The sequence below is a fragment of the Cyprinodon variegatus genome, unplaced genomic scaffold (assembly GCF_000732505.1).
Source record: "Cyprinodon variegatus isolate N-32 unplaced genomic scaffold, C_variegatus-1.0 Scaffold76, whole genome shotgun sequence".
In the NCBI taxonomy this organism is placed as follows: domain Eukaryota; kingdom Metazoa; phylum Chordata; class Actinopteri; order Cyprinodontiformes; family Cyprinodontidae; genus Cyprinodon; species Cyprinodon variegatus.
In genome coordinates this window covers 795,491-810,344 of record NW_015150529.1, presented here as the reverse complement: position 1 = coordinate 810,344, position 14,854 = coordinate 795,491, and the positions used below count along the sequence as shown (strand labels likewise).

The following is a 14,854-nucleotide window of genomic DNA, read 5'->3' as shown; positions in this document are numbered from 1 at the left end:
AAATGTACTCTTGTCCCAAAAGTAAAAAAATTTTTTAAAAAAAAAAAAAAAAAAAATCCTGTCTTAAAATCTGTTATTTTTCCGTGATCTTATGCAGACCAGTTAGTTATAAATCAGCTTGTACAGCTAAATTCGGCCAATCATATATCAACGGTCATCTGTCAATCAAATTTTTTCTGTCACAGCATCTTGATTCATATGTCGCAACTAAAATATGCAACGGTTGAAATAAAAAATTCCACAACATCTTCGTCCACGCTTTCCTCCTCTAAATAAAAAACGGATGATAGAGGAGACTCATCCACGACCTCCGACACTAAACTCTCCTCCTCTTGCATGTTTCCGCTGTCCATAGCGTTCCCTGATAGTGTCATTGCTAAGTTATTCTTGGTACCAATGTAATTTCCTATTAGGAACCTACTAGCACAGTTGCTAACTGGTTAGCACGATGTTTCCGAGACACCGGCCACAATCAAACTTGCTTGCGAACCTTCAGCCACATCAATCCCACCCTCTTGATAATCGACCAATCACATTCACTTTATTCACTCGTGTAAAGTTGGGCAACACTCGGTGGAATTCGGAGCTGCAACCGTTGGAACAGCCGCTTCCCTACGACTTTTAAATGTTAACAGTTTTCTCCCTTTTTACTCCTATGTTTAAGATTCAGGTTAACAGTTTGAAGCAGAAAAAAAAAGCAGCACAGCTGCTGGGATTAAACTTCACACCACATGAGAACAGAGACGCAGCTAAATGCCTCAAACTTTACTCACTGTTTCTTTTGTCCTGCAGAAATCCAGCCTGTTGTTTTATATAAAGGAAATAATGCAGGTTTTTAGGAAACTGATGCGTCTTCCACCGCCTCACCTAACCGTCTCATCCTTATTACTTGTAGACAGAAAAAAAAGTCCATCTAAATCCGTCTTTGAGCCGAACTTGACTCCATGGTGTCTGGAATGTTCAAGAACAAGGCAGCAATTTGTGATTGCACAATTATACCCTTTGTAGAGATGTATACGTTTTGATTTATCATTCTTTTATTACATTATTTTGACATTTTATTGTTTAGCCTATAGTTAAGGGTCAGTGTTTAGTGAAAAATGATGAATCTTTGGAGAGAGAGAACCCAGAATGGTTATGAAAAGATGACTTGCTTCGACTTTATCTTTTAGAAACAGGAAATCTGACTAAATAACGCGGCAAGCAGCAGTCCATGGTGGACTGTACCCTAGCATAAAGCTTTGAGAGGCATCACCGTATAGAATCTCTCAGATATCAGAGCCGAAATAGAATAAAAAGCAGCAGACTGTGGCTTGGCTTCTCCCTGAACCTGCGACTGATTTTATCCTCAGGTGTGGGACCTCCACAGGACCACTGGACGCCTCAGCCGCAGGTTTCCTCTTCGTTGGAGTCATCGACATCCAGCCAGGAGCACCTCAACTTCTCAGCTTCTTCCACGTCTTCAAACAAAGGCCCAAACCAGAAGACCGGGCCGGGCCGATGGAAGACGCCCAATACGCCGCACGCTGTTCCGCCGCACTCTGTGGCACCGCCGTCCCGCTCCGACCTGCCTCCTCCTCCTCCGCCCCCGCCTACCGTTTACCCAGACGCCTACGAACCCCAGAGCGAGCTGCCGCTGCCGCCCCCTCCCTCCACCATCAGCCCGGTTATGGCCCAGCAAGCTGCGGACCGTAAGAAGAGGGAGGAGCAGCAGCGTTGGTATGAGAAGGAGAAAGCTCGGCTGGAGGAGGAGAGGTGGGCGTTACCGCTTAGGTTTTTCCAGTGATGCGTTTGATTCAATGAACATTTCGTCTTCTTGGAAGAACAAAGAGACATTTTATGTTTATTTCTATTTTTTTTTTTTTTTTCAGGGAGAGAAAGAGGAGGGAGCAGGAGAGAAAGCTGGGTCAGATCCGGGCCAACCCCGTCATGCCCGTCCAACCCCACAACAATGGTGGAGCCATGCCTCCTCCTCACCACCAGCCTCCCATGGCCTCCATGGCCCCGCCCCAGCCTTACCACCCCCCACAGCCTCAGCCTCCACCATCCAGACCAGAGAAGCTGTCCAGCCTGCCGCGGTCGGCAGTGCCTCCACCCGCTTCTGGCGCCAACTCCTCCGGTAAAACATTATCGCTTCTCTGCTTCCATTAAATGAAACACAGTGAATCAGCGTAACGGGGCTGAATGATACAAAAAGCACAATTAAGATTTTTAATCATAACGAACTTTTAAGACTGTTTTTTTCCACGTTTTTTTCTTTTATCTAACCTTGCATTGAATATCATAAAACCACAGCAATGGATACGGTGATCAGGGAGCTGCTTCCGCAGCAGCAGCCGCGGACCATCGAGAGGAGAGACCTGCAGTACATCACCATCAGTAAGGAGGAGCTATCCACCAGCGACAGCTTGTCTCCAGATCCCTGGAAGAGAGATGCCCGCGAAAAGGCAGAGAAACAGCAGCAGCTGCACATTGTGGATCTGTTGGACAAAGAGATCCAGGAGCTGCAGGTAAAACCTTTTAGAAACATGGCTTTTTGTTAATTTAGAAGCATTCATTAAAATTGTTCTAATCTGACCAAGGAGGATGTTAAAATTGCAGATATACTGTAGATGTAGTAGTGATCCATCCTTATTCCTAACACCTTCCTGTTTCTTAGGCGAAACCTGAGCGAACAGCAGAGGAAAGCGACCGCCTCAGAAAGCTGATGCTGGAGTGGCAGTTCCAGAAGCGGTTGCAGGAATCCAAACACAGCGACGAAGATGAAGAGGAGGAGGACGATGAGGACATGGACGAGCTGATCATGCAAAGGCTGGAGGCTGAGAAGAGAGCCAGGGTAAGAAGGACGGCCATGACGAAAGGCTAACTTTATTTTGGCGGAAGGAGGAGAATAAAAGGCATTGTCACGTGCACAGGCTTCTTTGGCAGTTTTAAATCTGACTTCTGTTTTTTTCAAGCGATCTTACCCATCAGCTCCGACTCCAGAAACAAATCTGCAGTTAAGTGCACGACGAAGGGCGAGTCGCAGGAAATTAGGCTGATGGGGAGAAAAACAGAACCGCCTTTTTCAAACGCTAGAAGAGGAAACGGGTTCCTCTGCAGCAGCACCTCCCACTGTGAATGTCGCGCAGTGTGCATCTGCAACATGCTTCTGTCATCGCTTTCCCATGCTGAGCTGCTTAAATCTGATTGGCTGGAAGGGTGGATGCCAGGGTTTGGGCAGGAAGGAGGGCAACAGTTCATCAGCTTCCTCACTCCCAACCAGCCTGGGAATAAAACGTGTTTGATCAGAGTGAGACACTGATGTAGTTATAACTGTAGCTAAAAATCTACATTTTTCCACTAAATAAATGACGTAGTTAGTTGCTTAAAAAAAGTTCAGAATTAGAGTTCATCATTGACTTTTTAACAGCTAAGATAAAAGCATCAGGGGTGCAAAATGTCAACTCCACGTTTATCAGTCTGTATCATTGTGGAAGAATTTTGGCCCAATTCCTAAAACTTTCTTTCTTCATTGCTTAGAAGTTTGTGGAAGGTTTAAATCTGGACTTTGAATAGGCCATTTAAAGCCATTCCTTTTGTTTATTTAAAAAATAAGCTTGGGTCCAACATCAGATTGCCTTAAAATACTTTAGCACAAAGTTGATACTCCACTCCACCTCCATGCTAGACTGTCAACTGTAATAGAATTAACTTTTTGCTTGGAATAATAACCAAACATCTCACTTTGATCTGATCTGTCATAAAGATCATTGTTCCTGAGGTTTTCTGGTGCCTTATGCCTCTTGGAGAGAAGAGATTTTCACCTTAAAACCTTTTCTGTTATCTAACTTTAATATTTTCCGTGTTAAATGAGGTCTGTAGAGTCTAAAGCAGAGGTCACCGACCTTTTCAAGGCTTAGAGCTACTTCATGGGTTATAGTTCATAGAGCTACCAATACTGACCTATGACCTGAAGGGGTCAGCGTTTAACTAAACTTAATACCTAATAAATATGTTGTTATTGTTTCTTTTTATTTCTAATTTTCTTTTAGATAAATCTCTATTAATGCTTTAATGCTCTATATCAGAGGTCATGGATTAGCGCAGGGGTCCCCAACCACCGGGCCGTGGACCGGCACCGGTCCGTCGGTCATTTGGTACCGGGCCGCACAGAAAAAAGTATGTGTATGTGTTTATATATATATATATATAATTTATCGGCGATCAGAGTCTGAGTGATGTTTTATTTTGAAAAATATAAAAAATTGTGGTATTCTCTCCCAATTGCATCGGTGCATCTGTGCCTCTTGATACAGGTTAAGACGCATCCTATCTATAACATCCTATCTTTGTGAAGCGGGATTTTATGCGGTTACAACGACCAAAACAAAGCTACGGAGCAGACTGGACATTGCCCACCACCGTTGGTCCGTGAAAATATAGCGGTCCGTGGTGCAAAAAAGGTTGGGGACCGCTGGATTAGCAGACCATGGTCCGGATCCGGACCCACCTGTTGGCTAATCCGGACCCAACCTGATTTAAAACATTTCTAAATTACCGCATGTTGTCTGACGACAGTTTCTAACCCTGAAATCCCACATCCTCCGTCTCCGCTGCACTCCAGACCTCCTGCCCAAAGCAAAGCTTACAGCCTCCGCTGTTCCTCCCGTCTTGCTCCGCTCCGACTTCCTCAGAGCTCAAGCAGAGCATGGCCTAGATAATTATTAAATTCAAGAGCAAAACGTTTCGTTTTCGTTTTGTTGTAGAATTTTGTAACAGGGATAACTAGGATCATACATGTTTTGTATGAACTACAGTATGTTTGTTCTCTCCTTCCAAACTCATCATCTCTTCATCCAGGCCTGAGATGAGAAGTTTCTTTTGAAGTTGTGAGAGGCGCTCTCTGGCGTTTTGACCAGATTTGATTGAACTTTTAAGCATCTTAGTATAAAATAAATATTTTAATCAAAATGAGAAATCTGCAAACAGTCTTAGTTTTTGGGAATATATAAGCGAATGAGCCTGGAATTTCTTCAGAATGGCTTTGTCTCCATTCTAACCCAGGTTTAAAGCCTTGCAGGGCAGCCTAAAGCCCACTGCTCTCATTAAGCCATGAAAAAAGAAAGAAAATAACATGTGTTTTATAATATATGTGAGTCAGGAAACTGAACGATTGTTGTTCTCTACTTCAAAAAACACTTTAGATTGGGAATTTTTATTTGAAAATTCATTGTATAACATGGATGCATAAAAACATAATTTTATTTCGGTGTTAAATTCTGTTTAAAGTAACAGATTATGATTAAAAATGTCTCCGGGCCTTTCCTGGTTAATTTTCTTTATTCGGACCCCGCTGATTTTAATCGGTGACCCCTGCGCTATATGATGAAAATTATGGAATGTTCTATAAATTAAGAACAACAAATAAGATAATATTTCAAAGTTTGCCCACTGCTGAGTTTTTCTGTACGCTGAGGATCATTGACTTTTTAAATGAAACTATCGTAAAACAGCTTTTCTTTTTATCAACCTTAGAGTATTGAAAGGCATTGAAAATAGTGAAAGTAAATAGATTTTTTGACTTTCAATCAGCAGCGTGTAAAGAATGGTCGGTTATATTAAATGCCTTTTTGTTAAATATTTAAATTTGGAACCTTCTTTTAGTAAAGTGGGCCTTCTTTTGTAAAAATGTCTCATATTTACAGAGCTTTTTCTAAGCAAAGCAAAAATAAAAGCCAAATCTAAAAGGTTATTTTACTTTAAGAGGGGGAGTATAATTGAGTATCTCTTAAAGATTTAGATCTATGACTAAATAATGATAAAAGTAGATATTTACCTGCCATAAATGTTTCTTCAGGATGAATTATATTCAATTATAATACATTATATATATTAAATGCATTATTATTTAAAGCCTTAATAATAGCCCTGTTTTCAAGGGGAATCTTCTAGAGGAAGATGCCTTTTTGCTAAATTATGAGGCAAAATGTGACAAACATAACCTGGAACTCAGCATCTAGATAAACGTTTGTTTGTCATTTATCTTTTATTTTACAGCTTTGATAAGTCAAATGCTTCCTGAGGAAAAGCTTCAGGTGGCTTAGGCCTCAGAATTAAAAAGAAGAAATAAACAGCATCCGTTATAAAGTTTAAACACAGCAGGGCTTTTAAATACCAGCAAAGTAAACCTGGAAGAGAAGTTTAAACGTGGCTCTAATTAATTGACATAATTCTGGTAATTGATAAACCTTTTGTAAATAATGTAAATAAATCTGAAAGATTAAATTCAGATCTTTGGTTTCCACTAATCAGCACAAGCTTCAGTAATGTTTTCCTTTTGACTGTATGTCCTCCTCTTCCTTCTGCTTACATTTTCCCACATCCTCCCCTCCTTTTAATTAAATCTTTTATTAATTAAATTTAATTGTGATTAAATCCCCCCCCCTCCCTTCAGTATTTTGATCTTTTCTCCCCCTTCCTTTCTTTCACCCATCTGCCCTCCCTCTCTTACTCTCGGTTCTCTTCTTCTTCCTCTTCAGCAGCAGACTGCTGTCCCAGCTATCTCTGTTCTAGACTTGGTATGTTCTTCCTGTTAATGCTGAGTTTCCTGTCCCTGGCCTTACATCACTTCCTGTTTTCTGTCTTGGCTGCCCACCTGCCCTTCCTTTCCGTCTCTCCCTGCCCATAAGAACTGCAGATATCGTTTCTTTGGGTTAGGTTGAATGATTGGGGGGGGCTAAGCCATGAGGAGCTAAAGAGCAGCCGGTTCTGGGATGCTTGATGCCGTTTGGCTCAGGAGGCGGTCCATCTCCTTGTCTACTAAAAACATCCTAAAGGGGGGGAGGTGGGGAATTCTGGGGTTACAGCTTTGTTTGCAGCAGACATGGAGGTGGCACCTGCATGGCTGAGCTCATCACTAAGGGACATCAGAGGGAAACCCGTGCATGTAAATCCTGCAAAGACATCATACTATCGTGCCGTTCCTGAATCCATTTATTCACCTTTCTGTTCATTCATCCGTTCATCCGTACGAATGGCTGAGCTTTTTCTTTAAGGGGTCTGTTCAACCACAGGTTACCATAGTCATTAAATTCACCTTTTCAGGGTTAATGTTTATAAACAGGAAGTAAAGTGGGTTGAGGATTGCGAGCAGACTGTAATTGTGCAGCTTTATCTATAATATATCTATATCTAAACAGAGCTGATCAGTCAAATTGATTGTAAGAATAAATTAAAAACTTGGTTTTAAAAAGAATGTTTAAAACCTTTTAAGTTTAATCCTCTTTTATTTTTAGATTTTTTTTTTTATTTCATGTAAATCTAATCTAATTCAGTGTATTTATTAAACACCAGTTCACAACAAATGTACACTTTACAGAGACACTTCAGTCTGATTACTGACATGATCGCTGAACATTATTTTAACACTGAAAAACCAGCTGATTTCAGCCTTTTCAGGATTTTTAACTATCAAATAATTTCTTTAAACATTTTAACATTTATTTTTCCACACATCTCTATTTTTCTTTATGAATATATTTTTTTTTCAGTAAAATATATTTTTTTTAATAATTCCATATCCACAAATGTGTAAGAAATGTTATAAATATACATGCTGTATAAATTTTTATGTTTAATAAGGCTTTTAAAAAATGTATTATGCAGAAATGATAAACTGTAATGCTCAATAGCAACTAAACATAACATAAAGTTCCCATAAAAGGATTATATCTATTTTCGTCTTGCTTTCCAGCTCTCCAGACAGTAAATGATCATTTCCATTACTTAACGCTTTATAGGGCACTCGGTGAAATATTTTTTAAATAAAAATTTAAAGGACATAAAGAAATTCATGAAAAACACAGAAATGTTCATTTCCTGTCTGAAAAGCTCAATAAATGAAATTTCGTATACAAAATGACATTAAAAGTTGTCAAAATTGTGAAACGGCCTCTTCTAAGAATTAGCATATCCATGTGCCGCCCTCTAGTGGTTGGATTAATATCTAGAACAACGTTTTTTTACATTTTGAATTAAAGTTTTGTGTCTAAATTTGAAAACAAACTCTGATTTTTTTTTCTTTTCGATTTTCAACAAATTTTTTAATTGGATTTATCTGATATCTAAATTAGAATACTTTGTAAATAAAAATGTAAAGCCAATAATGTTATTGGAATCCAGGACAAGACTTTATTACCTTTTTAAACATTAATATGAATATTTTAATGGCAAAAATTAACGCCAACTTGCCTGAGTATATTAGGAAAAATAACAAAAGTGTTTTTTTTTTATAAAGAAATTCATGAAAAACACATGGAAATGTTCATTTCCTGTCTGAAAAGCTCAATAAATGAAATTTCGTATACAAAATGACAAAAGTTGTCCAAGTTGTTAAACGGCCTCTTCTAAGAATTAGCCTATCGATGTGCCGCCCTCTAGTGGTTGGATTAATATCTACAACATTGTTTTTTTTTATTTTGAATATAAGTTTTGTGTCTAAATTTGAAAACAAACTCTGATTTTTTTTTTCTTTTCGATTTTCATCTTTTTTTTATTGGATTTATCTGATATCTAAATTAGAAAGGGCTGTAAGTTTCCCCTAAAGTTGACACTTTCTGATTACAGCATCTTTATAGAGATAAGGTTAACCCTTTATAGGGCACTCAGTGAAATACTTTGAAAATCAAAATTTAAAGCCAATAGGTTATTGGAATTTACATTTACAAAAGTAAATGTCAATGTAATAACAAACACCAACTTGCCTGAAAATATTAAGAAAAATAACAAAAGTGCTTCTATAAGAAATTCATTAAAAACACTCTGAGAGTGAAAGAAATACTTTTTTTTTTGTGGTACAACATAACCTTAGAGGCATTAATGCCGATACTGGCACTTACATTTTTTAGTTTATAAACCTGAATAAAATTGTTAGCTTAGTGCTGATAAAACTTTAAATATTCTGATACCATACTGGCTGATACTCATAACAACCCGATACGATATCAGCACAAATACTTATATTTTGTTGTGTGAAATGTTAGAAAAACCTCAATCAAGTGAAATTACTGAACCTGAGAACAACTGAGCCTGTTGGTCAACGAGTTACATCAAGTTCAAACAGAAACAAAGTTTTTCTATCAACTTTTATACGCACGGCAATCATTTCAGATTCGCCTTTTTTTTTTGGCTAAATGGTTTCTGACTCCAACATCAGATCGGGGAATCCCTAGTTGGGAGGTGGAGCTTTAACACATTATATTTTTTATATTTCACATTCACTTATAGAAAGTCTGCTTTTTTTGTGATTTGGTTGAACTGACCCTTTATCCACCATCCAGGCTAAAGAAATGGGTGTTTTTTTTGTTTATTTTATGTTTATTTTGCAGCATTCTCCATTGTTTTCCAAGTCGTAGGTGTATTTCTTGGACAGATTTAGTATCTGGAGGGAGGGGGGCTTTAACGTTGTTGCTCTGCGTCCTTGTTGTGGTTGCCGCTGCTGTTGCATGTCGGTGTTTGCATGGTCAGATGTGGGATTTTCTGCTTGTGTTGTGAGTTTGCTGTGCGTGCTGTTCCTTCCTCTGGAGCAGCCCATTTAGACAAGCCATATTGCTTCAAGTTAGTGTCCAGACAGTTTTCAGCATTAATGATCTCATATTGCTTGAATTGATGTCAGTGATTGCTGTTGTAACGATTTCCCTGTCTGCATGTGTGCCTCATGGCGTGTTGTGTGTGTCTGTCTGTGGATCTGCCAACGATCAGCTGCAAGACGAGGAGCGGCGGCGTAAGCAGCAGCTGGAGGAGATCCGGAAGAGGGAGGCCGAGGAGCGAGCGAAGCAGGAGGAAGAGAGGAGGTGGAGGGAGGAGGAGAGAGTCAAACGAGAGGCGGGGGAGAAGGTCAGTTTCTTTCTGAGAAAATGTTAAAGATCAGATTAAAGCTTTGCCTAACTTAAATAAAGATAAGAACATCTTCTGGGATAAGACTGTTGGTTTGCTGCTGCAGATTAGAGTTTTTATTTTTATTTTTTTAGATTAATTACATCTTGTTTTAATCTAATGACAGGATTAGGATTTAACAGTATTGGTCCAACTCTTGGATTTTCAGTTACTGTCGCATTAAATCTATTTTGTATTTCCGTATAGTTGAGCCGTCATTAATGCGACTCAATTTTTGCTTTTTTTTAAGGTCCATTTACTCTGTTTTTTTTCAGCATTTTATACAATAAATTGATTTTTGATATTATTTAGAATCTCTGTTGCATTAATTGCACAGAAAAAAATATATATATATCAACCTTAAGATATTCTATGTAAGATGGTTTGCCTTCTGCTCAAACATGTTGCATTCCTTTGAGTTTTTGAATAACCAGTGGTTTGGTCTCTCATGCTTTCATCCACATTGTTTTGTTTAAGACAGAATCCTCCATGTTTGTTGTTTCATAATATGATCACGCTGGTGCATTGTCCTGTGAGCTGCAGGCCGCTGGTTATTGAAAACCATCCATCAACATCTGGAAGCAAATGTTTTTAGTTCTGTTAGAACAGTTAGTAAATTTTTTGTTGTTGCTGCGACTGTATTTTAATGCTGTTTTTACTCATTTTAAAGTTGTCCAGTTGCATGTTGTCATCCTGACCCCCCCCCCAACCCTCTGTGATGTCTTGCTGTCATGGTCTGTGCTCCCACCCACCAGAAAGCATGAGTTTTCTCATCATGTAGAGGTCAGGGAGGTTTTCTTAGGCGGGAAGCTTTTAGGAGTTTTAATTTTGAGGTTTGGATTCATTTTTTTTTTTTTCCACATTCCATCCAGCATCTAAAGGTGTGTTTAGGGAATGCTGCCCACTCCAACCAGCCTCCCCATCCCCACAAACCATATGCTTTACATTCACTCCACACACCCTCATCCATACCATACATGTTCATAGACCCAGCCAGTCGCTCATTCAGAGCCCACACGCACCCACTAATCCCTCCCAGTTTCTTCAGATCCCCTCTGGGCTGATTGAACTCTCTGAGCAGCTCCGGCTCGACCCTCACCACATGAGACGGAAGAAATATGAGGAGATAATCTCACATCAGAAGCCCGGCGGTTGACCCCAGAACAGCTGGTCGAGCTCCAGAACCTGAAACCCAAATCTCTTCCTCACCAGAGTAGCTTTTCTCCCTGAGGTCTAGATGCTAGGAGGCAGAGTGGGCTGGACACTGGAGGATGTTCCCACAGAAACCACTTAATGTAAACTCAGGCCACACAGGGATCCATTATAGAGATCCAAAAGACACAGACGGCTGGCACTAGGCGGTGATGGAGGTGTAGAGGAGGAGAAGCTGGATGGTCGGCGAGACGTTAGATCTGGGTTTTTAGGAATCTGCAGTCGGAATAGTTTATTTAAACTTTTTTTTTTTTAAATCAGATTTCTGGATACTTAGAAATATTAGAAAGTGCTTTCCACGCATTTCTAGATCAAAGGTCAGGGGCTTAGTTGGGGAATTTTCCTTAAATGTATTTAGGTTTAAGAGCTGAAAATAAAAAGTGCAGAAAGGCGTTAAATCTTTTAATCAAAGGGTTTTGTTATAAAACTGATTTAACATTTGAATTCTTGTTTTCTTTTTCAAAGACAACTATTAAGTATTTTAAAATATGTTTGAAATGTATATAAAAGTTGTAATACATCATCTAATCTATCTTAGAAATAATTTTTATTTGATCATTTAGATTCTTTTCTTTTTTGGTGCCATTAAGAAAACAAATGTAGATATAAAAGAAGTAAAAAAAATAAAAAATAAAAAGAGCTGAATTCTATATTTAGCAGATTAAGTTCAGAAAATTGTTTTAAAAACACTTTAATCGTTTAAAAATAAAAATATATTTATTGTTGATAGTACCGGTATTAGACATTTTACTACATAAAAAAATTGTCTAAAACTGCTTTAGCTAAATTTATGATATTGTATTACCTCATTGAATCCCCTGAAATATATTTTAATTTCCTATTAATATTAAAAATGTACAAATTAAATGTTTTGCGTTTCATTTGAGTCTTATAAGATGCTATTTAACAACAAATGCCAGGTGTAGGCCATTTACAACAAGAGCAGGACAAAGGCTACGTTCACACCGCAGCCTGAAGTCATCCAAATCCATAATTTTTTTTTATTTTCCCCCCATATGCGACCTGGATCTGATCTTTTCATGGCAGTCTGATCAACACAGATCTATTTTTTTCAGTGCAACCCAGACCGCTTGGCTATGTGGTCCTGCATCCGATACGAATCTGATCTTTTCAAATGCGACCTGTCTCTGAACAGCCAGGTCACATGCAACGGACCTGAACGTCATTAATACCCGACAGTGGTCACTCTTCTGCTTCTTGTTATGCAGAAGTTGCAAGAAAAACAACAACCATGGTGGACGATGATACGGAGAGTAGTATTTAAGTTTAACCATCTTGGAAAGATTGAGTTTTAAAGGTTTGTAAAGATCGCTAGATCCGCTCCAGCACTACCATCCGTGTTTACTTCCGTAAACACGAAGCACGCTGGCTTGTGACGTCACTGCGTCCTCTACTGCGCATGCAGGACACTTAGGTTGTATGAATGCAAGTCACAGGAGATCGCGTGCTGGTCGCATATATTATATAAATGTAAACATAAAAAAAAAATCGTATTTCACAAAAGAATCGTAAATGAGCATCAAGGCCTGCAGTGTGAACGTAGCCTAAGATTCTGATACAGACCTAATTTAACAAGAATTAATGCAATTCAATTTTTAATAGTCAAGATTTAAATATGAAGTTCTGTACAGTGGAAGTTAGATTTTATTTATTACATTAGATTGTTTTGATCATTTGAAGCTTTACAGAAGGATATCTGTAGTTGTTGAGCAAGTATGCAATGACCAACCATCAAACCGCTAAAGTATTAAAAAAGGGATTTTCAGAGAAATAATTGGATCGGGTTGGCTTCTTGGAAGCAGTTAAAGAAAGATTTTCATGATGTTTAGATCAGGTCTGCTGCAGAATACTATCAGGACTTTAGAGGAGAAACGGCTAAACATTTCCGAAGTGAGGCCCTTTGCTTTGGGCCCTCAGCTCTCTGATGTTTCCAGAGGTGACTCAGGGTAGGGTCAGTTAGTACCTGAAGGGTGGGGGGTTCAGTTTATAGTAGAAACAGCTTGTTGATTAGTTAACCAGCTGTGTTTCTAGCTAACTAGACTGTTAGTACCCAGTGTTGGTGGCAGCCAATCAGAGTGGAGCTTACTAACAGGTTGTCCCTCCCCCAGAGGAGACAGGAGGAGGAGTACTACAACCGTCTGGAGGCCGAGCGGCGGCGGCAGCACGAGGAAGCTGAGAGAAAGCTGCTGACGCCTGACGAGCCGGCCGGTCTGTATCGGCCCCCGCTGCCTCGGTACTAACAACCCCCCACCCCCACCACAGAGAAACACCTCCTACCTCAAAACACAGGTCATCTCGCCAGACACGCTCTACACAGCCAAATTCGTCCCCAATGCGGGCGATGACGAAGACGAGGACGAAGGCAAGGAAGCCAACTCGGCAGGGAGCGGCGGCTGGTCAGGTCAGGCGAAGCTGTCGGCGACCAGGAAGTCGTACGGCGACCTCCCGGCCTCCGCCGCGCCTAGTCAAGGCCGACCTCAGCCGCCGCCCACTGCACGCAAGCCCCGCCCTCTTTCTGATGGCATCTTCCTATCTGGCTCATTCCAGCCACCAGTCAACAACTCCAACAGTACAGCTCCCCCCCTTCCAGCCAAACCCAGCTCCGTCCCCCCACCAGGAACCTATAAAGGTAGAGCCGGAGAGAGGAGCGAGGAGTCAGGCTCCCCAAGGCGCCCTCTGTTACTCCCGTATCTCCCTCTCATCCACTCATCTGTCATTTCCTACCCTTCATGGTTTACCGCTCTTAGGTTTTCCTCTTCTACATGTTTGTTTAGGTTGTTTTTTTGTCAGTCCAACTTTTCATCCCTCACTTTAATTTTATCTTTTTTTTTTCTTTTTCGTGGGGATCGGTCCGTCTCTCCTTCACCAATCAGATTGTTTTTGTTTTTGAACACCTTTCCTCCCAGTAATTTTCCCTCCTCATCATCCTTCTACAATCACCCCCTCTCCGAACACTGTAAAAGAAAAAAAAGCAATGGATAATCACGCCACCTTGTTTGTCACAGACGATTGAGGCCCATCAGAGCCAATCATAGTACTGTTGGTGTTGTCGCTCGCCGCCTTCTTTCTGTTTGGTTAGTTGCTTCTTGGGAACAGGGATGGAGGAGTCACCTCCACTTCCTGCCCCTGGGCTCTGCTTAGCGGTGTTTGCTTTAAAGGGAAGGAGATTGGGCTTTTCACATCCATCTCTAACAGCAAAAAAAAAAAATCATACATGTGCATTAGCGCTCATACCAGCAGTAAAAACTCACCTTTGTCTGAGGTTATTTACATGTTGCAAATGAGTCATCAGCAGATACCTACAAGTCTTAAGTTTCACAATTGAGATTTGACCTAAATATATACAAACTAAAATTAGAAAACAAGATTTACAAAGCTAAAATGGGGTTTATCTGCTAGATTTTAGGTCAAAAGCTAATATTTTGTTAGCGATAGCATTTGAGATAACAGCAGCTAACACTTGTTTAATGCTAAATGTAGCTGCCATTAGGTGAAAAGATAATAATTTATGTTAGCAATAGCATTTAAGCTAACAGCAGCTAACCCTTCTTTTATGCTAAATGTAGCTGCCATTGGGTGAAAAGATAATCTTTTATGTTAGTGATGGCACTTAAACTAACAGCAGCTAATGCTTGTTTTATGCTAAATGTAGCTGCCATTAGGTGAAAAGATAATCTTTTATGTTAGTGATGGCACTTAAACTAAC

General features: G+C 39.8%; 1 protein-coding gene across 1 annotated transcript in view; it reads left to right on the top strand.

The window, feature by feature from the left end:
- Positions 1-14,854, top strand: part of LOC107083520 (afadin-like) — a 158,249-nt gene that overhangs the window by 134,663 nt on the left and 8,732 nt on the right. The window contains 7 exon segments of the mRNA XM_015372827.1: positions 1,353-1,755; positions 1,872-2,119; positions 2,296-2,510; positions 2,660-2,836; positions 9,742-9,876; positions 13,257-13,381; positions 13,383-13,510. Coding sequence (XP_015228313.1) covers positions 1,353-1,755; positions 1,872-2,119; positions 2,296-2,510; positions 2,660-2,836; positions 9,742-9,876; positions 13,257-13,381; positions 13,383-13,510 — 1,431 coding nt within the window.